The 21,126-nt window shown below is 48.6% G+C and overlaps 1 protein-coding gene across 2 annotated transcripts in view; it reads right to left on the bottom strand.

Annotated features, from left to right (window-relative positions):
- The window catches only part of LOC118371681 (synaptosomal-associated protein 25-A), a 75,096-nt gene that overhangs the window by 21,556 nt on the left and 32,414 nt on the right, over nucleotides 1–21,126 (bottom strand). For both annotated transcript variants that reach the window (XM_052524017.1, XM_052524016.1), the window contains exon 6: nucleotides 20,728–20,847. In XM_052524017.1, the coding sequence (XP_052379977.1) occupies nucleotides 20,728–20,847 (120 nt within the window). The remainder of the gene's footprint in view (nucleotides 1–20,727; nucleotides 20,848–21,126) is intronic.

Raw genomic sequence — 21,126 nt, 5'->3', positions numbered from 1 at the left:
AACAGGATATCCCTGGTCCCTACAGCTCCTCAACTCTATATCAGGATATCCCTGGTCCCTACAGCTCCCCAACTCTATATAACAGGATATCCCTGGTCCCTACAGCTCCCCAACTCTATATAACAGGATATCCTGGACCCTACAGCTCCTCAACTCTATATCAGGATATCCCTGGTCCCTACAGCTCCCACAACTCTATATAAAAGAATATCCCTGGACCCTACAGCTCCCTCAACTCTATATCAGGATATCACTGGTCCCTACAGTTCCCTCAACTCTATATCAGGATATCCCTGGTCCCTACAGCTCCCACAACTCTATATAACATGATATCACTAGTCCCTACAGCTCCCCAACTCTATATCAGGATATCCTTGGCCCCTACAGCTCCCCAATTCTATATAACAGGATATCCCTGGTCCCTACAGCTCCCTCAACTCTATATCAGGATATCCCTGGTCCCTACAGCTCCCACAACGCTATATAACAGGATATCCCTGGTCCCTACAGCTCCCACAACGCTATATAACAGGATATCCCTGGTCCCTACAGCTCCCTCAACTCTATATCAGGATATCCTTGGCCCCTACAGCTCCCCAACTCTATATATCAGGATATCCCTGGTCCCTACAGCTCCCCAACTCTATATATCAGGATATCCCTGGTCCTTACAGCTCCCCAACTCTATATATCAGGATATCCCTGGTCCTTACAGCTCCCCAACTCTATATATCAGGATATCCCTGGTCCTTACAACTCCCCAACTCTATATATCAGGATATCCCTGGACCCTACAGCTCCCCCAACTCTATATATCAGGATATCCCTGGACCCTACAGCTCCCCCAACTCTATATAACAGGATATCCCTGGACCCTACAGCTCCCCAACTCTATATAACAGGATATCCCTGGTCCCTACAGCTCCCCAACTCTATATAACAGGATATCCCTGGTCCCTACAGCTCCCCAACTCTATATACCAGGATATCCCTGGTCCCTACAGCTCCCCAACTCTATATAACAGGATATCCCTGGTCCCTACAGCTCCCCAACTCTATATAACAGGATATCCCTGGTCCCTACAGCTCCCCAACTCTATATAACAGGATATCCCTGGACCCTACAGCTCCCACAACTCTATATACAGGATATCCTGGTCCCTACAGCTCCCCAACTCTATATAACAGGATATCCCTGGTCCCTACAGCTCCCCAACTCTATATAACAGGATATCCCTGGACCCTACAGCTCCCTCAACTCTATATCAGGATATCCCTGGTCCCTACAGCTCCCACAACTCTATATAACAGAATATCCCTGGACCCTACAGCTCCCTCAACTCTATATCAGGATATCACTGGTCCCTACAGTTCCCTCAAATCTATATCAGGATATCCCTGGTCCCTACAGCTCCCACAACGCTATATAACAGGATATCCCTGGTCCCTACAGCTCCCACAACGCTATATAACAGGATATCCCTGGTCCCTACAGCTCCCTCAACTCTATATCAGGATATCCTTGGCCCCTACAGCTCCCCAACTCTATATATCAGGATATCCCTGGTCCCTACAGCTCCCCAACTCTATATATCAGGATATCCCTGGTCCTTACAGCTCCCCAACTCTATATATCAGGATATCCCTGGTCCTTACAGCTCCCCAACTCTATATATCAGGATATCCCTGGTCCTTACAGCTCCCCAACTCTATATAACAGGATATCCCTGGACCCTACAGCTCCCCAACTCTATAAAACAGGATATCCCTGGTCCTTACAGCTCCCCAACTCTATATATCAGGATATCCCTGGACCCTACAGCTCCCCAACTCTATATATCAGGATATCCCTGGACCCTACAGCTCCCCCAACTCTATATAACAGGATATCCCTGGACCCTACAGCTCCCCAACTCTATATAACAGGATATCCCTGGTCCCTACAGCTCCCCAACTCTATATAACAGGATATGCCTGGTCCCTACAGCTCCCCAACTCTATATACCAGGATATCCCTGGTCCCTACAGCTCCCCAACTCTATATAACAGGATATCCCTGGTCCCTACAGCTCCCCAACTCTATATAACAGGATATCCCTGGTCCCTACAGCTCCCCAACTCTATATAACAGGATATCCCTGGACCCTACAGCTCCCACAACTCTATATACCAGGATATCCCTGGTCCCTACAGCTCCCCAACTCTATATAACAGGATATCCCTGGTCCCTACAGCTCCCCAACTCTATATAACAGGATATCCCTGGACCCTACAGCTCCCTCAACTCTATATCAGGATATCCCTGGTCCCTACAGCTCCCACAACTCTATATAACAGAATATCCCTGGACCCTACAGCTCCCTCAACTCTATATCAGGATATCACTGGTCCCTACAGTTCCCTCAAATCTATATCAGGATATCCCTGGTCCCTACAGCTCCCACAACTCTATATAACAGGATATCCCTGGTCCCTACAGCTCCCTCAACTCTATATCAGGATATCCCTGGTCCCTACAGCTCCCACAACTCTATATAACAGGATATCCCTGGTCCCTACAGCTCCCTCAACTCTATATCAGGATATCCCTGGTCACTACAGCTCCCACAATGCTATATAACAGGATATCCCTGGTCCCTACAGCTCCCACAACGCTATATAACAGGATATCCCTGGTCCCTACAGCTCCCTCAACTCTATATCAGGATATCCTTGGCCCCTACAGCTCCCCAACTCTATATATCAGGATATCCCTGGTCCCTACAGCTCCCCAACTCTATATATCAGGATATCCCTGGTCCTTACAGCTCCCCAACTCTATATATCAGGATATCCCTGGTCCTTACAGCTCCCCAACTCTATATATCAGGATATCCCTGGTCCTTACAGCTCCCCAACTCTATATAACAGGATATCCCTGGACCCTACAGCTCCCCAACTCTATATAACAGGATATCCCTGGTCCTTACAGCTCCCCAACTCTATATATCAGGATATCCCTGGACCCTACAGCTCCCCCAACTCTATATATCAGGATATCCCTGGACCCTACAGCTCCCCCAACTCTATATAACAGGATATCCCTGGACCCTACAGCTCCCCAACTCTATATAACAGGATATCCCTGGTCCCTACAGCTCCCCAACTCTATATAACAGGATATCCCTGGTCCCTACAGCTCCCCAACTCTATATACCAGGATATCCCTGGACCCTACAGCTCCCCAACTCTATATAACAGGATATCCCTGGTCCCTACAGCTCCCCAACTCTATATAACAGGATATCCCTGGTCCCTACAGCTCCCCAACTCTATATAACAGGATATCCCTGGATATCCCTGGGATATCCCATACAGCTCCCCAACTCTATATAACAGGATATCCCTGGACCCTACAGCTCCCACAACTCTATATACCAGGATATCCCTGGTCCCTACAGCTCCCCCCAACTCTATATACCAGGATATCCCTGGTCCTTACAGCTCCCCAACTCTATATACCAGGATATCCCTGGTCCCTACAGCTCCCCAACTCTATATAACAGGATATCCCTGGTCCCTACAGCTCCCCAACTCTATATATCAGGATATCCCTGGTCCCTACAGCTCCCACAACTCTATATAACAGAATATCCCTGGACCCTACAGCTCCCACAACTCTATATACCAGGATATCCCTGGTCCCTACAGCTCCCCAACTCTATATAACAGGATATCCCTGGTCCCTACAGCTCCCCAACTCTATATAACAGGATATCCCTGGTCCCTACAGCTCCCCAACTCTATATAACAGGATATCCCTGGTCCCTACAGCTCCCCAACTCTATATACCAGGTTATCCCTGGTCCCTATCCCTCTATATAACAGGATATCCCTGGTCCCTACAGCTCCCCAACTCTATATACCAGGATATCCCTGGTCCCTACAGCTCCCCAACTCTATATAACAGAATATCCCTGGTCCCTACAGCTCGCTCCCCAACTCTATATACCAGGATATCCCTGGTCCTTACAGCTCCCCAACTCTATATACAGGATATCCCTGGTCCCTACAGCTCCCCAACTCTATATAACAGGATATCCCTGGTCCCTACAGCTCCTCAACTCTATATCAGGATATCCCTGGTCCCTACAGTTCCTCAACTCTATATACCAGGATATCCCTGGTCCCTACAGCTCCCCAACTCTATATAACAGGATATCCCTGGTCCCTACATTTCCCCAACTTTATATTTCAGGATATCCCTGGTCCCTACAGCTCCCCAACTCTATATATCAGGATATCCCTGGTCCCAGCTCCCCAACTCTATATACCAGGATATCCCTGGTCCCTACAGCTCCCCAACTCTATATAACAGGATATCCCTGGACCCTACAGCTCCCCAACTTTATATATCAGGATATCCCTGGTCCCTACAGCTCCCCAACTCTATATACCAGGATATCCCTGGTCCCTACAGCTCCCCAACTCTATATAACAGGATATCCCTGGTCCTTACAGCTCCCCAACTCTATTTATCAGGATATCCCTGGTCCCTACAGCTCCCCAACTCTATATACCAGGATATCCCTGGTCCCTACAGCTCCCCAACTCTATATAACAGGATATCCCTGGACCCTACAGCTCCCCAACTCTATATATCAGGATATCCCTGGTCCTTACAGCTCCCCAACTCTATATAACAGGATATCCCTGGACCCTACAGCTCCCCAACTATATATATCAGGATATCCCTGGTCCTTACAGCTCCCCAACTATATATAACAGGATATCACTGGTCCCTACAGCTCCCCAACTCTATATATCAGGATATCCCTGGACCCTAAGCTCTAACTCTATATACCAGGATATCCCTGGTCCCTACAGCTCCCCAACTCTATATACCAGGATATCCCTGGTCCCTACAGCTCCCCAACTCTATATAACAGGATATCCCTGGACCCTACAGCTCCCACAACTCTATATATCAGGATATCCCTGGTCCTTACAGCTCCCCAACTCTATATACCAGGATATCCCTGGTCCTTACAGCTCCCCAACTCTATATAACAGGATATCCCTGGACCCTACAGCTCCCAACTTTATATATCAGGATATCCCTGGTCCCTACAGCTCCCCAACTCTATATAACAGGATATCCCTGGACCCTACAGCTCCCCAGCTCTATATACCAGGATATCCCTGGTCTTACAGCTCCCCATCTATTTATCAGGATATCCCTGGTCCCTACAGCTCCCCAACTCTATATACCAGGATATCCCTGGTCCCTACAGCTCCCCAACTCTATATAACAGGATATCCCTGGACCCTACAGCTCCCTGGTCTATATATCAGGATATCCCTGGTCCTTACAGCTCCCCAACTCTATATAACAGGATATCCCTGGACCCTACAGCTCCCCAACTCTATATATCAGGATATCCCTGGTCCCTACAGCTCCCCAACTCTATATAACAGGATATCCCTGGACCCTACAGCTCCCCAACTCTTATATATCAGGATATCCCTGGTCCCTACAGCTCCCCAACTCTATATAACAGGACATCCCTGGACCCTACAGCTCCCCAGCTCTATATACCAGGATATCCCTGGTCCTTACAGCTCCCCAACTCTATTTATCAGGATATCCCTGGTCCCTACAGCTCCCCAACTCTATATACCAGGATATCCCTGGTCCCTACAGCTCCCCAACTCTATATAACAGGATATCCCTGGTCCCTACAGCTCCCCAACTCTATATATCAGGATATCCCTGGTCCTTACAGCTCCCCAACTCTATATAACAGGATATCCCTGGCTCCCCAACTATACAGCTCCTCCCCAACTCTATATAACAGGATATCACTGGTCCCTACAGCTCCCCAACTCTATATATCAGGATATCCCTGGTCCCTACAGCTCCCCAACTCTATATAACAGGATATCCCTGGTCCCTACAGCTCCCCAACTCTATATAACAGGATATGCCTGGTCCCTACAGCTCCCAACTCTATATACCAGGATATCCCTGGTCCCTACAGCTCCCCAACTCTATATAACAGGATATCCCTGGTCCCTACAGCTCCCCAACTCTATATAACAGGATATCCCTGGTCCCTACAGCTCCCCAACTCTATATAACAGGATATCCCTGGTCCCTACAGCTCCCACAACTCTATATACCAGGATATCCCTGGTCCTACAGCTCCCCAACTCTATATAACAGGATATCCCTGGTCCCTACAGCTCCCCAACTCTATATAACAGGATATCCCTGGACCCTACAGCTCCCTCAACTCTATATCAGGATATCCCTGGTCCCTACAGCTCCACAACTCTATATAACAGAATATCCCTGGACCCTACAGCTCCCTCAACTCTATATCAGGATATCACTGGGCCCTACAGTTCCCTCATCTCTATATCAGGATATCCCTGGTCCCTACAGCTCCCACAACGCTATATAACAGGATATCCCTGGTCCCTACAGCTCCCTCAACTCTATATCAGGATATCCTTGGCCCCTACAGCTCCCCAACTCTATATAACAGGATATCCCTGGTCCCTACAGCTCCCTCAACTCTATATCAGGATATCCCTGGTCACTACAGCTCCCACAATGCTATATAACAGGATATCCCTGGTCCCTACAGCTCCCACAACGCTATATAACAGGATATCCCTGGTCCCTACAGCTCCCTCAACTCTATATCAGGATATCCTTGGCCCCTACAGCTCCCCAACTCTATATATCAGGATATCCCTGGTCCCTACAGCTCCCCAACTCTATATATCAGGATATCCCTGGTCCTTACAGCTCCCCAACTCTATATATCAGGATATCCCTGGTCCTTACAGCTCCCCAACTCTATATATCAGGATATCCCTGGTCCTTACAGCTCCCCAACTCTATATAACAGGATATCCCTGGACCCTACAGCTCCCCAACTCTATATAACAGGATATCCCTGGTCCTTACAGCTCCCCAACTCTATATATCAGGATATCCCTGGACCCTACAGCTCCCCAACTCTATATATCAGGATATCCCTGGACCCTACAGCTCCCCAACTCTATATAACAGGATATCCCTGGACCCTACAGCTCCCCAACTCTATATAACAGGATATCCCTGGTCCCTACAGCTCCCAACTCTATATAACAGGATATCCCTGGTCCCTACAGCTCCCCAACTCTATATACCAGGATATCCCTGGTCCCTACAGCTCCCCAACTCTATATAACAGGATATCCCTGGTCCCTACAGCTCCCAACTCTATATAACAGGATATCCCTGGTCCCTACAGCTCCCCAACTCTATATAACAGGATATCCCTGGACCCTACAGCTCCCACAACTCTATATACCAGGATATCCCTGGTCCATACAGCTCCCCAACTCTATATAACAGGATATCCCTGGACCCTACAGCTCCACAACTCTATATACCAGGATATCCCTGGTCCCTACAGCAGCTCCCCAACTCTATATACCAGGATATCCCTGGTCCTTACAGCTCCCCAACTCTATATACCAGGATATCCCTGGTCCCTACAGCTCCCCAACTCTATATAACAGGATATCCCCGGTCCCTACAGCTCCCCAACTCTATATATCAGGATATCCCTGGTCCCTACAGCTCCCACAACTCTATATAACAGAATATCCCTGGACCCTACAGCTCCATCAACTCTATATACCAGGATATCCCTGGTCCCTACAGCTCCCCAACTCTATATAACAGGATATCCCTGGTCCCTACAGCTCCCCAACTCTATATAACAGGATATCCCTGGTCCCTACAGCTCCCCAACTCTATATAACAGGATATCCCTGGTCCCTACAGCTCCCCAACTCTATATACCAGGTTATCCCTGGTCCCTACAGCTCCCCAACTCTATATAACAGGATATCCCTGGTCCCTACAGCTCCCCAACTCTATATACCAGGATATCCCTGGTCCCTACAGCTCCCCAACTCTATATAACAGAATATCCCTGGTCCCTACAGCTCGCTCCCCAACTCTATATACCAGGATATCCCTGGTCCTTACAGCTCCCCAACTCTATATACAGGATATCCCTGGTCCCTACAGCTCCCCAACTCTATATAACAGGATATCCCTGGTCCCTACAGCTCCCTCAACTCTATATCAGGATATCCCTGGTCCCTACAGTTCCTCAACTCTATATACCAGGATATCCCTGGTCCCACAGCTCCCCAACTCTATATAACAGGATATCCCTGGTCCCTACATTTCTCCCAACTTTATATTTCAGGATATCCCTGGTCCCTACAGCTCCCCAACTCTATATATCAGGATATCCCTGGTCCTTACAGCTCCCCAACTCTATATACCAGGATATCCCTGGTCCCTACAGCTCCCCAACTCTATATAACAGGATATCCCTGGACCCTACAGCTCCCCAACTTTATATATCAGGATATCCCTGGTCCCTACAGCTCCCCAACTCTATATAACAGGATATCCCTGGACCCTACAGCTCCCCAACTCTATATACCAGGATATCCCTGGTCCTTACAGCTCCCCAACTCTATTTATCAGGATATCCCTGGTCCCTACAGCTCCCCAACTCTATATACCAGGATATCCCTGGTCCCTACAGCTCCCCAACTCTATATAACAGGATATCCCTGGACCCTACAGCTCCCCAACTCTATATATCAGGATATCCCTGGTCCTTACAGCTCCCCAACTCTATATAACAGGATATCCCTGGTCCCTACAGCTCCCCAACTATATATATCAGGATATCCCTGGTCCTTACAGCTCCCCAACTATATATAACAGGATATCACTGGTCCCTACAGCTCCCCAACTCTATATATCAGGATATCCCTGGACCCTACAGCTCCCCAACTATATATACCAGGATATCCCTGGTCCCTACAGCTCCCCAACTCTATATACCAGGATATCCCTGGTCCCTACAGCTCCCCAACTCTATATAACAGGATATCCCTGGACCCTACAGCTCCCACAACTCTATATATCAGGATATCCCTGGTCCTTACAGCTCCCCAACTCTATATACCAGGATATCCCTGGTCCCTACAGCTCCCCAACTCTATATAACAGGATATCCCTGGACCCTACAGCTCCCCAACTTTATATATCAGGATATCCCTGGTCCCTACAGCTCCCCAACTCTATATAACAGGATATCCCTGGACCCTACAGCTCCCCAGCTCTATATACCAGGATATCCCTGGTCCTTACAGCTCCCCAACTCTATTTATCAGGATATCCCTGGTCCCTACAGCTCCCCAACTCTATATACCAGGATATCACTGGTCCCTACAGCTCCCCAACTTTATATAACAGGATATCCCTGGACCCTACAGCTCCCCAACTCTATATATCAGGATATCCCTGGTCCCTACAGCTCCTCAACTCTATATAACAGGATATCCCTGGACCCTACAGCTCCCCAACTCTATATATCAGGATATCCCTGGTCCCTACAGCTCCCCAACTCTATATAACAGGATATCCCTGGACCCTACAGCTCCCCAACTCTATATATCAGGATATCCCTGGTCCCTACAGCTCCCCAACTCTATATAACAGGACATCCCTGGACCCTACAGCTCCCCAACTCTATATACCAGGATATCCCTGGTCCTTACAGCTCCCCAACTCTATTTATCAGGATATCCCTGGTCCCTACAGCTCCCCAACTCTATATACCAGGATATCCCTGGTCCCTACAGCTCCCCAACTCTATATAACAGGATATCCCTGGACCCTACAGCTCCCCAACTCTATATATCAGGATATCCCTGGTCCTTACAGCTCCCCAACTCTATATAACAGGATATCCCTGGACCCTACAGCTCCCCAACTCTATATATCAGGATATCCCTGGTCCTTACAGCTCCCCAACTCTATATAACAGGATATCACTGGTCCCTACAGCTCCCCAACTCTATATATCAGGATATCCCTGGACCCTACAGCTCCCCAACTCTATAAACCAGGATATCCCTGGTCCCTACAGCTCCCCAACTCTATATACCAGGATATCCCTGGTCCCTACAGCTCCCCAACTCTATATAACAGGATATCCCTGGACCCTACAGCTCCCCAACTCTATATACCAGGATATCCCTGGTCCCTACAGCTCCCACTCTATATAACAGGATATCCCTGGACCCTACAGCTCCCACAACTCTATATATCAGGATATCCCTGGTCCTTACAGCTCCCCAACTCTATATAACAGGATATCCCTGGACCCTACAGCTCCCCAACTATATATATCAGGATATCCCTGGTCCTTAAGCTCCCCATATATAACAGGATATCACTGGTCCCTACAGCTCCCCAACTCTATATATCAGGATATCCCTGGACCCTACAGCTCCCCAACTCTATATACCAGGATATCCCTGGTCCCTACAGCTCCCCAACTCTATATACCAGGATATCCCTGGTCCCTACAGCTCCCCAACTCTATATAACAGGATATCCCTGGACCCTACAGCTCCCACAACTCTATATATCAGGCTATCCCTGGTCCTTACAGCTCCCCAACTCTATATAACAGGATATCCCTGGTCCCTACAGCTCCCCAACTCTATATAACAGGATATCCCTGGACCCTACAGCTCCCCAACTCTATATACCAGGATATCCCTGGTCCCTACAGCTCCCCAACTCTATATAACAGGATATCCCTGGACCCTACAGCTCCCACAACTCTATATATCAGGATATCCCTGGTCCTTACAGCTCCCCAACTCTATATACCAGGATATCCCTGGTCCCTACAGCTCCCCAACTCTATATAACAGGATATCCCTGGTCCCTACAGCACCCCAACTCTATATAACAGGATATCCCTGGTCCCTACAGCTCCCCAACTCTATATAACAGGATATCCCTGGACCCTACAGCTCCCACAACTCTATATACCAGGATATCCCTGGTCCTTACAGCTCCCCAACTCTATATACCAGGATATCCCTGGTCCCTACAGCTCCCCAACTCTATATAACAGGATATCCCTGGTCCCTACAGCTCCCCAACTCTATATAACAGGATATCCCTGGTCCCTACAGCTCCCCAACTCTATATACCAGGATATCCCTGGTCCCTACAGCTCTCCAACTCTATATAACAGGATATCCCTGGTCCCTACAGTTCCCTCAACTCTATATCAGGATATCCCTGGTCCCTACAGCTCCCACAACTCTATATAACATGATATCACTAGTCCCTACAGCTCCCCAACTCTATATCAGGATATCCTGGCCCCTACAGCTCCCCAACTCTATATAACAGGATATCCCTGGTCCCTACAGCTCCCTCAACTCTATATCAGGATATCCCTGGTCCCTACAGCTCCCACAACGCTATATAACAGGATATCCCTGGTCCCTACAGCTCCCACAACGCTATATAACAGGATATCCCTGGTCCCTACAGCTCCCTCAACTCTATATCAGGATATCCTTGGCCCCTACAGCTCCCCAACTCTATATATCAGGATATCCCTGGTCCCTACAGCTCCCCAACTCTATATATCAGGATATCCCTGGTCCTTACAGCTCCCCAACTCTATATATCAGGATATCCCTGGTCCTTACAGCTCCCCAACTCTATATATCAGGATATCCCTGGTCCTTACAGCTCCCCAACTCTATATAACAGGATATCCCTGGACCCTACAGCTCCCCAACTCTATATAACAGGATATCCCTGGTCCTTACAGCTCCCCAACTCTATATATCAGGATATCCCTGGACCCTACAGCTCCCCAACTCTATATATCAGGATATCCCTGGACCCTACAGCTCCCCCAACTCTATATAACAGGATATCCCTGGACCCTACAGCTCCCCAACTCTATATAACAGGATATCCCTGGTCCCTACAGCTCCCCAACTCTATATAACAGGATATCCCTGGTCCCTACAGCTCCCCAACTCTATATAACAGGATATCCCTGGTCCCTACAGCTCCCCAACTCTATATACCAGGATATCCCTGGTCCCTACAGCTCCCCAACTCTATATATCAGGATATCCCTGGTCCCTACAGCTCCCCAACTCTATATATCAGGATATCCCTGGTCCCTACAGCTCCCCAACTCTATATAACAGGATATCCCTGGACCCTACAGCTCCCACAACTCTATATACCAGGATATCCCTGGTCCATACAGCTCCCCAACTCTATATAACAGGATATCCCTGGACCCTACAGCTCCCACAACTCTATATACCAGGATATCCCTGGTCCCTACAGCTCGCTCCCCAACTCTATATACCAGGATATCCCTGGTCCTTACAGCTCCCCAACTCTATATACCAGGATATCCCTGGTCCCTACAGCTCCCCAACTCTATATAACAGGATATCCCTGGACCCTACAGCTCCCCAACTATATATATCCCCTGGTCCTTACAGCTCCCCAACTATATATAACAGGATATCACTGGTCCCTACAGCTCCCCAACTCTATATATCAGGATATCCCTGGTCCCTACAGCTCCCCAACTCTATATACCAGGATATCCCTGGTCCCTACAGCTCCCCAACTCTATATACCAGGATATCCCTGGTCCCTACAGCTCCCCAACTCTATATAACAGGATATCCCTGGACCCTACAGCTCCCCAACTCTATATACCAGGATATCCCTGGTCCCTACAGCTCCCCAACTCTATATAACAGGATATCCCTGGACCCTACAGCTCCCCAACTCTATATATCAGGATATCCCTGGTCCTTACAGCTCCCCAACTCTATATAACAGGATATCCCTGGACCCTACAGCTCCCCAACTATATATATCAGGATATCCCTGGTCCTTACAGCTCCCCAACTATATATAACAGGATATCACTGGTCCCTACAGCTCCCCAACTCTATATATCAGGATATCCCTGGACCCTACAGCTCCCCAACTCTATATACCAGGATATCCCTGGTCCCTACAGCTCCCCAACTCTATATACCAGGATATCCCTGGTCCCTACAGCTCCCCAACTCTATATAACAGGATATCCCTGGACCCTACAGCTCCCACAACTCTATATATCAGGCTATCCCTGGTCCTTACAGCTCCCCAACTCTATATACCAGGATATCCCTGGTCCCTACAGCTCCCCAACTCTATATAACAGGATATCCCTGGACCCTACAGCTCCCCAACTCTATATACCAGGATATCCCTGGTCCCTACAGCTCCCCAACTCTATATAACAGGATATCCCTGGACCCTACAGCTCCCACAACTCTATATATCAGGATATCCCTGGTCCTTACAGCTCCCCAACTCTATATACCAGGATATCCCTGGTCCCTACAGCTCCCCAACTCTATATAACAGGATATCCCTGGTCCCTACAGCACCCCAACTCTATATAACAGGATATCCCTGGTCCCTACAGCTCCCCAACTCTATATAACAGGATATCCCTGGACCCTACAGCTCCCACAACTCTATATACCAGGATATCCCTGGTCCTTACAGCTCCCCAACTCTATATACCAGGATATCCCTGGTCCCTACAGCTCCCCAACTCTATATAACAGGATATCCCTGGTCCCTACAGCTCCCCAACTCTATATAACAGGATATCCCTGGTCCCTACAGCTCCGCAACTCTATATACCAGGATATCCCTGGTCCCTACAGCTCCCCAACTCTATATAACAGGATATCCCTGGTCCCTACAGTTCCCTCAACTCTATATCAGGATATCCCTGGTCCCTACAGCTCCCCAACTCTATATAACATGATATCACTAGTCCCTACAGCTCCCCAACTCTATATCAGGATATCCTTGGCCCCTACAGCTCCCCAACTCTATATAACAGGATATCCCTGGTCCCTACAGCTCCCTCAACTCTATATCAGGATATCCCTGGTCCCTACAGCTCCCACAACGCTATATAACAGGATATCCCTGGTCCCTACAGCTCCCACAACGCTATATAACAGGATATCCCTGGTCCCTACAGCTCCCTCAACTCTATATCAGGATATCCTTGGCCCCTACAGCTCCCCAACTCTATATATCAGGATATCCCTGGTCCCTACAGCTCCCCAACTCTATATATCAGGATATCCCTGGTCCTTACAGCTCCCCAACTCTATATATCAGGATATCCCTGGTCCTTACAGCTCCCCAACTCTATATATCAGGATATCCCTGGTCCTTACAGCTCCCCAACTCTATATAACAGGATATCCCTGGACCCTACAGCTCCCCAACTCTATATAACAGGATATCCCTGGTCCTTACAGCTCCCAAACTCTATATATCAGGATATCCCTGGACCCTACAGCTCCCCAACTCTATATATCAGGATATCCCTGGACCCTACAGCTCCCCAACTCTATATAACAGGATATCCCTGGACCCTACAGCTCCCCAACTCTATATAACAGGATATCCCTGGTCCCTACAGCTCCCCAACTCTATATAACAGGATATCCCTGGTCCCTACAGCTCCCCAACTCTATATAACAGGATATCCCTGGTCCAAACAGCTCCCCAACTCTATATACCAGGATATCCCTGGTCCCTACAGCTCCCCAACTCTATATAACAGGATATCCCTGGTCCCTACAGCTCCCCAACTCTATATAACAGGATATCCCTGGTCCCTACAGCTCCCCAACTCTATATAACAGGATATCCCTGGACCCTACAGCTCCCCAACTCTATATACCAGGATATCCCTGGTCCATACAGCTCCCCAACTCTATATAACAGGATATCCCTGGACCCTACAGCTCTACAACTCTATATACCAGGATATCCCTGGTCCCTACAGCTCGCTCCCCAACTCTATATACCAGGATATCCCTGGTCCTTACAGCTCCCCAACTCTATATACCAGGATATCCCTGGTCCCTACAGCTCCCCAACTCTATATAACAGGATATCCCTGGACCCTACAGCTCCCTCAACTCTATATCAGGATATCCCTGGTCCCTACAGCTCCCACAACTCTATATAACAGAATATCCCTGGACCCTACAGCTCCCTCAACTCTATATCAGGATATCACTGGTCCCTACAGTTCCCTCAACTCTATATCAGGATATCCCTGGTCCCTACAGCTCCCACAACTCTATATAACATGATATCACTAGTCCCTACAGCTCCCCAACTCTATATCAGGATATCCTTGGCCCCTACAGCTCCCCAACTCTATATAACAGGATATCCCTGGTCCCTACAGCTCCCTCAACTCTATATCAGGATATCCCTGGTCCCTACAGCTCCCACAACGCTATATAACAGGATATCCCTGGTCCCTACAGCTCCCTCAACTCTATATCAGGATATCCCTGGTCCCTACAGCTCCCACAACGCTATATAACAGGATATCCCTGGTCCCTACAGCTCCCCAACTCTATATACCAGGATATCCCTGGTCCCTACAGCTCCCCAACTCTATATAACAGGATATCCCTGGTCCTTACAGCTCCCCAACTCTATATATCAGGATATCCCTGGTCCTTACAGCTCCCCAACTCTATATATCAGGATATCCCTGGTCCTTACAGCTCCCCAACTCTATATAACAGGATATCCCTGGACCCTACAGCTCCCCAACTCTATATAACAGGATATCCCTGGTCCTTACAGCTCCCCAACTCTATATATCAGGATATCCCTGGACCCTACAGCTCCCCAACTCTATATATCAGGATATCCCTGGACCCTACAGCTCCCCAACTCTATATAACAGGATATCCCTGGACCCTACAGCTCCCCAACTCTATATAACAGGATATCCCTGGTCCCTACAGCTCCCCAACTCTATATAACAGGATATCCCTGGTCCCTACAGCTCCCCAACTCTATATAACAGGATATCCCTGGTCCCTACAGCTCCCCAACTCTATATACCAGGATATCCCTGGTCCCTACAGCTCCCCAACTCTATATAACAGGATATCCCTGGTCCCTACAGCTCCCCAACTCTATATAACAGGATATCCCTGGTCCCTACAGCTCCCCAACTCTATATAACAGGATATCCCTGGACCCTACAGCTCCCACAACTCTATATACCAGGATATCCCTGGTCCATACAGCTCCCCAACTCTATATAACAGGATATCCCTGGACCCTACAGCTCCCACAACTCTATATACCAGGATATCCCTGGTCCCTACAGCTCGCTCCCCAACTCTATATACCAGGATATCCCTGGTCCTTACAGCTCCCCAACTCTATATACCAGGATATCCCTGGTCCCTACAGCTCCCCAACTCTATATAACAGGATATCCCTGGTCCCTACAGCTCCCCAACTCTATATATCAGGATATCCCTGGTCCCTACAGCTCCCACAACTCTATATAACAGAATATCCCTGGACCCTACAGCTCCCTCAACTCTATATCAGGATATCCCTGGTCCCTACAGTTCCCTCAACTCTATATCAGGATATCCGTGGTCCCTACAGCTCCCCAACTCTATATATCAGGATATCCCTGGTCCCTACAGCTCCCCAACTCTATATATCAGGATATCCCTGGTCCCTACAGCTCCCCAACTCTATATATCAGGATATCCCTGGTCCCTACAGCTCCCCAACTTTATATATCAGGATATCCCTGGTCCCTACAGCTCCCCAACTCTATATATCAGGATATCCCTGGTCCTTACAGCTCCCCAACTCTATATACCAGGATATCCCTGGTCCCTAAAGCTCCCCAACTCTATATACCAGGATATCCCTGGTCCCTACAGCTCCCCAACTCTATATAACAGGATATCCCTGGTCCCTACAGCTCCCCAACTCTATATAACAGGATATCCCTGGTCCCTACAGCTCGACCAACTCTATATAACAGGATATCCCTGGTCCCTACAGCTCCCCAACTCTATATAACAGGATATCCCTGGTCCCTACAGCTCCCCAACTCTATATACCAGGTTATCCCTGGTCCCTACAGCTCCCCAACTCTATATAACAGGATATCCCTGGTCCCTACAGCTCCCCAACTCTATATACCAGGATATCCCTGGTCCCTACAGCTCCCCAACTCTATATAACAGAATATCCCTGGTCCCTACAGCTCGCTCCCCAACTCTATATACCAGGATATCCCTGGTCCTTACAGCTCCCCAACTCTATATACCAGGATATCCCTGGTCCCTACAGCTCCCCAACTCTATATAACAGGATATCCCTGGTCCCTACTTCTCCCCAACTCTATATATCAGCATATCCCTGGTCCCTACAGCTCCCACAACTCTATATAACAGAATATCCCTGGACCCTACAGCTCCCTCAACTCTATATCAGGATATCCCTGGTCCCTACAGTTCCCTCAACTCTATATACCAGGATATCCCTGGTCCCTACAGCTCCCCAACTCTATATAACAGGATATCCCTGGTCCCTACAGCTCCCCAACTCTATATAACAGGATATCCCTGGACCCTACAGCTCCCCAACTCTATATATCAGGATATCCCTGGTCCTTACAGCTCCCCAACTATATATAACAGGATATCACTGGTCCCTACAGCTCCCCAACTCTATATATCAGGATATCCCTGGACCCTACAGCTCCCCAACTCTATATACCAGGATATCCCTGGTCCCTACAGCTCCCCAACTCTATATACCAGGATATCCCTGGTCCCTACAGCTCCCCAACTCTATATAACAGGATATCCCTGGACCCTACAGCTCCCACAACTCTATATATCAGGATATCCCTGGTCCTTACAGCTCCCCAACTCTATATACCAGGATATCCCTGGTCCCTACAGCTCCCCAACTCTATATAACAGGATATCCCTGGACCCTACAGCTCCCCAACTCTATATACCAGGATATCCCTGGTCCCTACAGCTCCCCAACTCTATATAACAGGATATCCCTGGACCCTACAGCTCCCACAACTCTATATGTCAGGATATCCCTGGTCCTTACAGCTCCCCAACTCTATATACCAGGATATCCCTGGTCCCTACAGCTCCCCAACTCTATATAACAGGATATCCCTGGTCCCTACAGCTCCCCAACTCTATATAACAGGATATCCCTGGTCCCTACAGCTCCCCAACTCTATATACCAGGATATCCCTGGTCCCTACAGCTCTCCAACTCTATATAACAGGATATCCCTGGTCCCTACAGCTCCCCAACTCTATATAACAGGATATCCCTGGACCCTACAGCTCCCACAACTCTATATACCAGGATATCCCTGGTCCCTACAGCTCCCCAACTCTATATAACAGGATATCCCTGGTCCCTACAGCTCGCTCCCCAACTCTATATACCAGGATATCCCTCGTCCTTACAGCTCCCCAACTCTATATACCAGGATATCCCTGGTCCCTACAGCTCCCCAACTCAATATAACAGGATATCCCTGGTCCCTACAGCTCCCCAACTCTATATAACAGGATATCCCTGGACCCTACAGCTCCCCAACTCTATATAACAGGATATCCCTGGACCCTACAGCTCCCACAACTCTATATACCAGGATATCCCTGGTCCCTACAGCTCCCCAACTCTATATAACAGGATATCCCTGGTCCCTACAGCTCGCTCCCCAACTCTATATACCAGGATATCCCTGGTCCTTACAGCTCCCCAACTCTATATACCAGGATATCCCTGGTCCCTACAGCTCCCCAACTCTATATAACAGGATATCCCTGGTCCCTACAGCTCCCCAACTCTATATCAGGATATCCCTGGTCCCTACAGTTCCCTCAACTCTATATCAGGATATCCCTGGTCCCTACAGCTCCCCAACTCTATATATCAGGATATCCCTGGTCCCTACAGCTCCCCAACTCTATATACCAGGATATCCCTGGTCCCTACAGCTCCCCAACTCTATATAACAGGATATCCCTGGTCCCTACAGTTCCCCAACTTTATATTTCAGGATATCCCTGGTCCCTACAGCTCCCCAACTCTATATATCAGGATATCCCTGGTCCTTACAGCTCCCCAACTCTATATACACAGGATATCCCTGGTCCCTACAGTTCCCCAACTTTATATTTCAGGATATCCCTGGTCCCTACAGCTCCCCAACTCTATATACCAGGATATCCCTGGTCCCTACAGCTCCCCAACTCTATATAACAGGATATCCCTGGACCCTACAGCTCCCCAACTCTATATAACAGGATATCCCTGGACCCTACAGCTCCCCAACTCTATATATCAGGATATCCCTGGTCCCTACAGTTCCCCAACTTTATATTTCAGGATATCCCTGGACCCTACAGCTCCCCAACTTTATATATCAGGATATCCCTGATCCCTACAGCTCCCCAACTCTATATAACAGGATATCCCTGGACCCTACAGCTCCCCAACTCTATATACCAGGATATCCCTGGTCCTTACAGCTCCCCAACTCTATTTATCAGGATATCCCTGGTCCTTACTGCTCCCCAACTCTATATACCAGGATATCCCTGGTCCCTACAGCTCCCCAACTCTATATAACAGGATATCCCTGGACCCTACAGCTCCCACAACTCTATATATCAGGATATCCCTGGTCCTTACAGCTCCCCAACTCTATATACCAGGATATCCCTGGTCCCTACAGCTCCCCAACTCTATATAACAGGATATCCCTGGACCCTACAGCTCCCCAACTCTATATACCAGGATATTCCTGGTCCCTACAGCTCCCCAACTCTATATAACAGGATATCCCTGGACCCTACAGCTCCCACAACTCTATATATTAGGATATCCCTGGTCCTTACAGCTCCCCAACTCTATATACCAGGATATCCCTGGTCCCTACAGCTCCCCAACTCTATATAACAGGATATCCCTGGTCCCTACAGCTCCCCAACTCTATATAACAGGATATCCCTGGTCCCTACAGCTCCCCAACTCTATATACCAGGATATCCCTGGTCCCTACAGCTCCCCAACTCTATATAACAGGATATCCCTGGTCCCTACAGCTCCCCAACTCTATATAACAGGATATCCCTGGTCCCTACAGCTCCCCAACTCTATATAACAGGATATCCCTGGACCCTACAGCTATCTAATACAGGATATCCCTGGTCCCTACAGCTCCCCAACTCTATATAACAGGATATCCCTGGTCCCTACAGCTCGCTCCCCAACTCTATATACCAGGAGATCCCTGGTCCTTACAGCTCCCCAACTCTATATACCAGGATATCCCTGGTCCCTACAGCTCCCCAACTCTATATAACAGGATATCCCTGGTCCCTACAGCTCCCCAACTCTATATAACAGGATATCCCTGGACCCTACAGCTCCCTCAACTCTATATCAGGATATCCCTGGTCCCTACAGCTCCCACAACGCTATATAACAGGATATCCCTGGTCCCTACAGCTCCCACAACTCTATATAACAGAATATCCCTGGACCCTACAGCTCCCTCAACTCTATATCAGGATATCACTGGTCCCTACAGTTCCCTCAACTCTATATCAGGATATCACTGGTCCCTACAGCTCCCCAACTCTATATAACAGGACATCCCTGGTCCCTACAGCTCCCCAACTCTATATAACAGGATATCCCTGGACCCTACAGCTCCCCAACTCTATATACCAGGATACCCCTGGTCCCTACAGCTCCCCAACTCTATATATCAGGATATCACTGGTCCCTACAGCTCCCACAATTATAAATAACAGGATATCCCTGGTCCCTACATCAACAACCCACCGGTTCCTCCACGCCCCCCACCCCCCCAACCCCTCCCACACCTGCGGATGAATCCTCCACTGATGGCCATCTGTTCGCGTTCGTCCACCACGCGGGCAGGCTGGCTGGCCACCACTCCATCCTGGTTGTTCCCCCAAGCCTTGCTGCCTCCACTCTTCATCCTGCGGTGGACCGAGGAAGAGGAGGGTGAGGCTTAACCACTGCTAGGTATCATCTATCAGGTGTAACTAGCATCATGCATCGATCCGTCACATAGAAATATGAGAAACAGGTTGAAAGACTAGAGACTAACCAAGCAAAGCAGAGAGAGCAGGCATGGGTTTGGTCATTCCATCATTCTCTAATTTTATCATCATTAGTGTGACGCGATGTTATATCTCCTAGGTATATAACATACTGCATATTAAGAAATGTTTAGTATGCTGAGACACATGCCTTTT

The sequence above is a fragment of the Oncorhynchus keta genome, chromosome 8 (genome assembly GCF_023373465.1).
Source record: "Oncorhynchus keta strain PuntledgeMale-10-30-2019 chromosome 8, Oket_V2, whole genome shotgun sequence".
Taxonomy (NCBI): Eukaryota; Metazoa; Chordata; class Actinopteri; order Salmoniformes; family Salmonidae; genus Oncorhynchus; species Oncorhynchus keta.
This window is presented reverse-complemented; position numbering and strand designations above follow the sequence as displayed.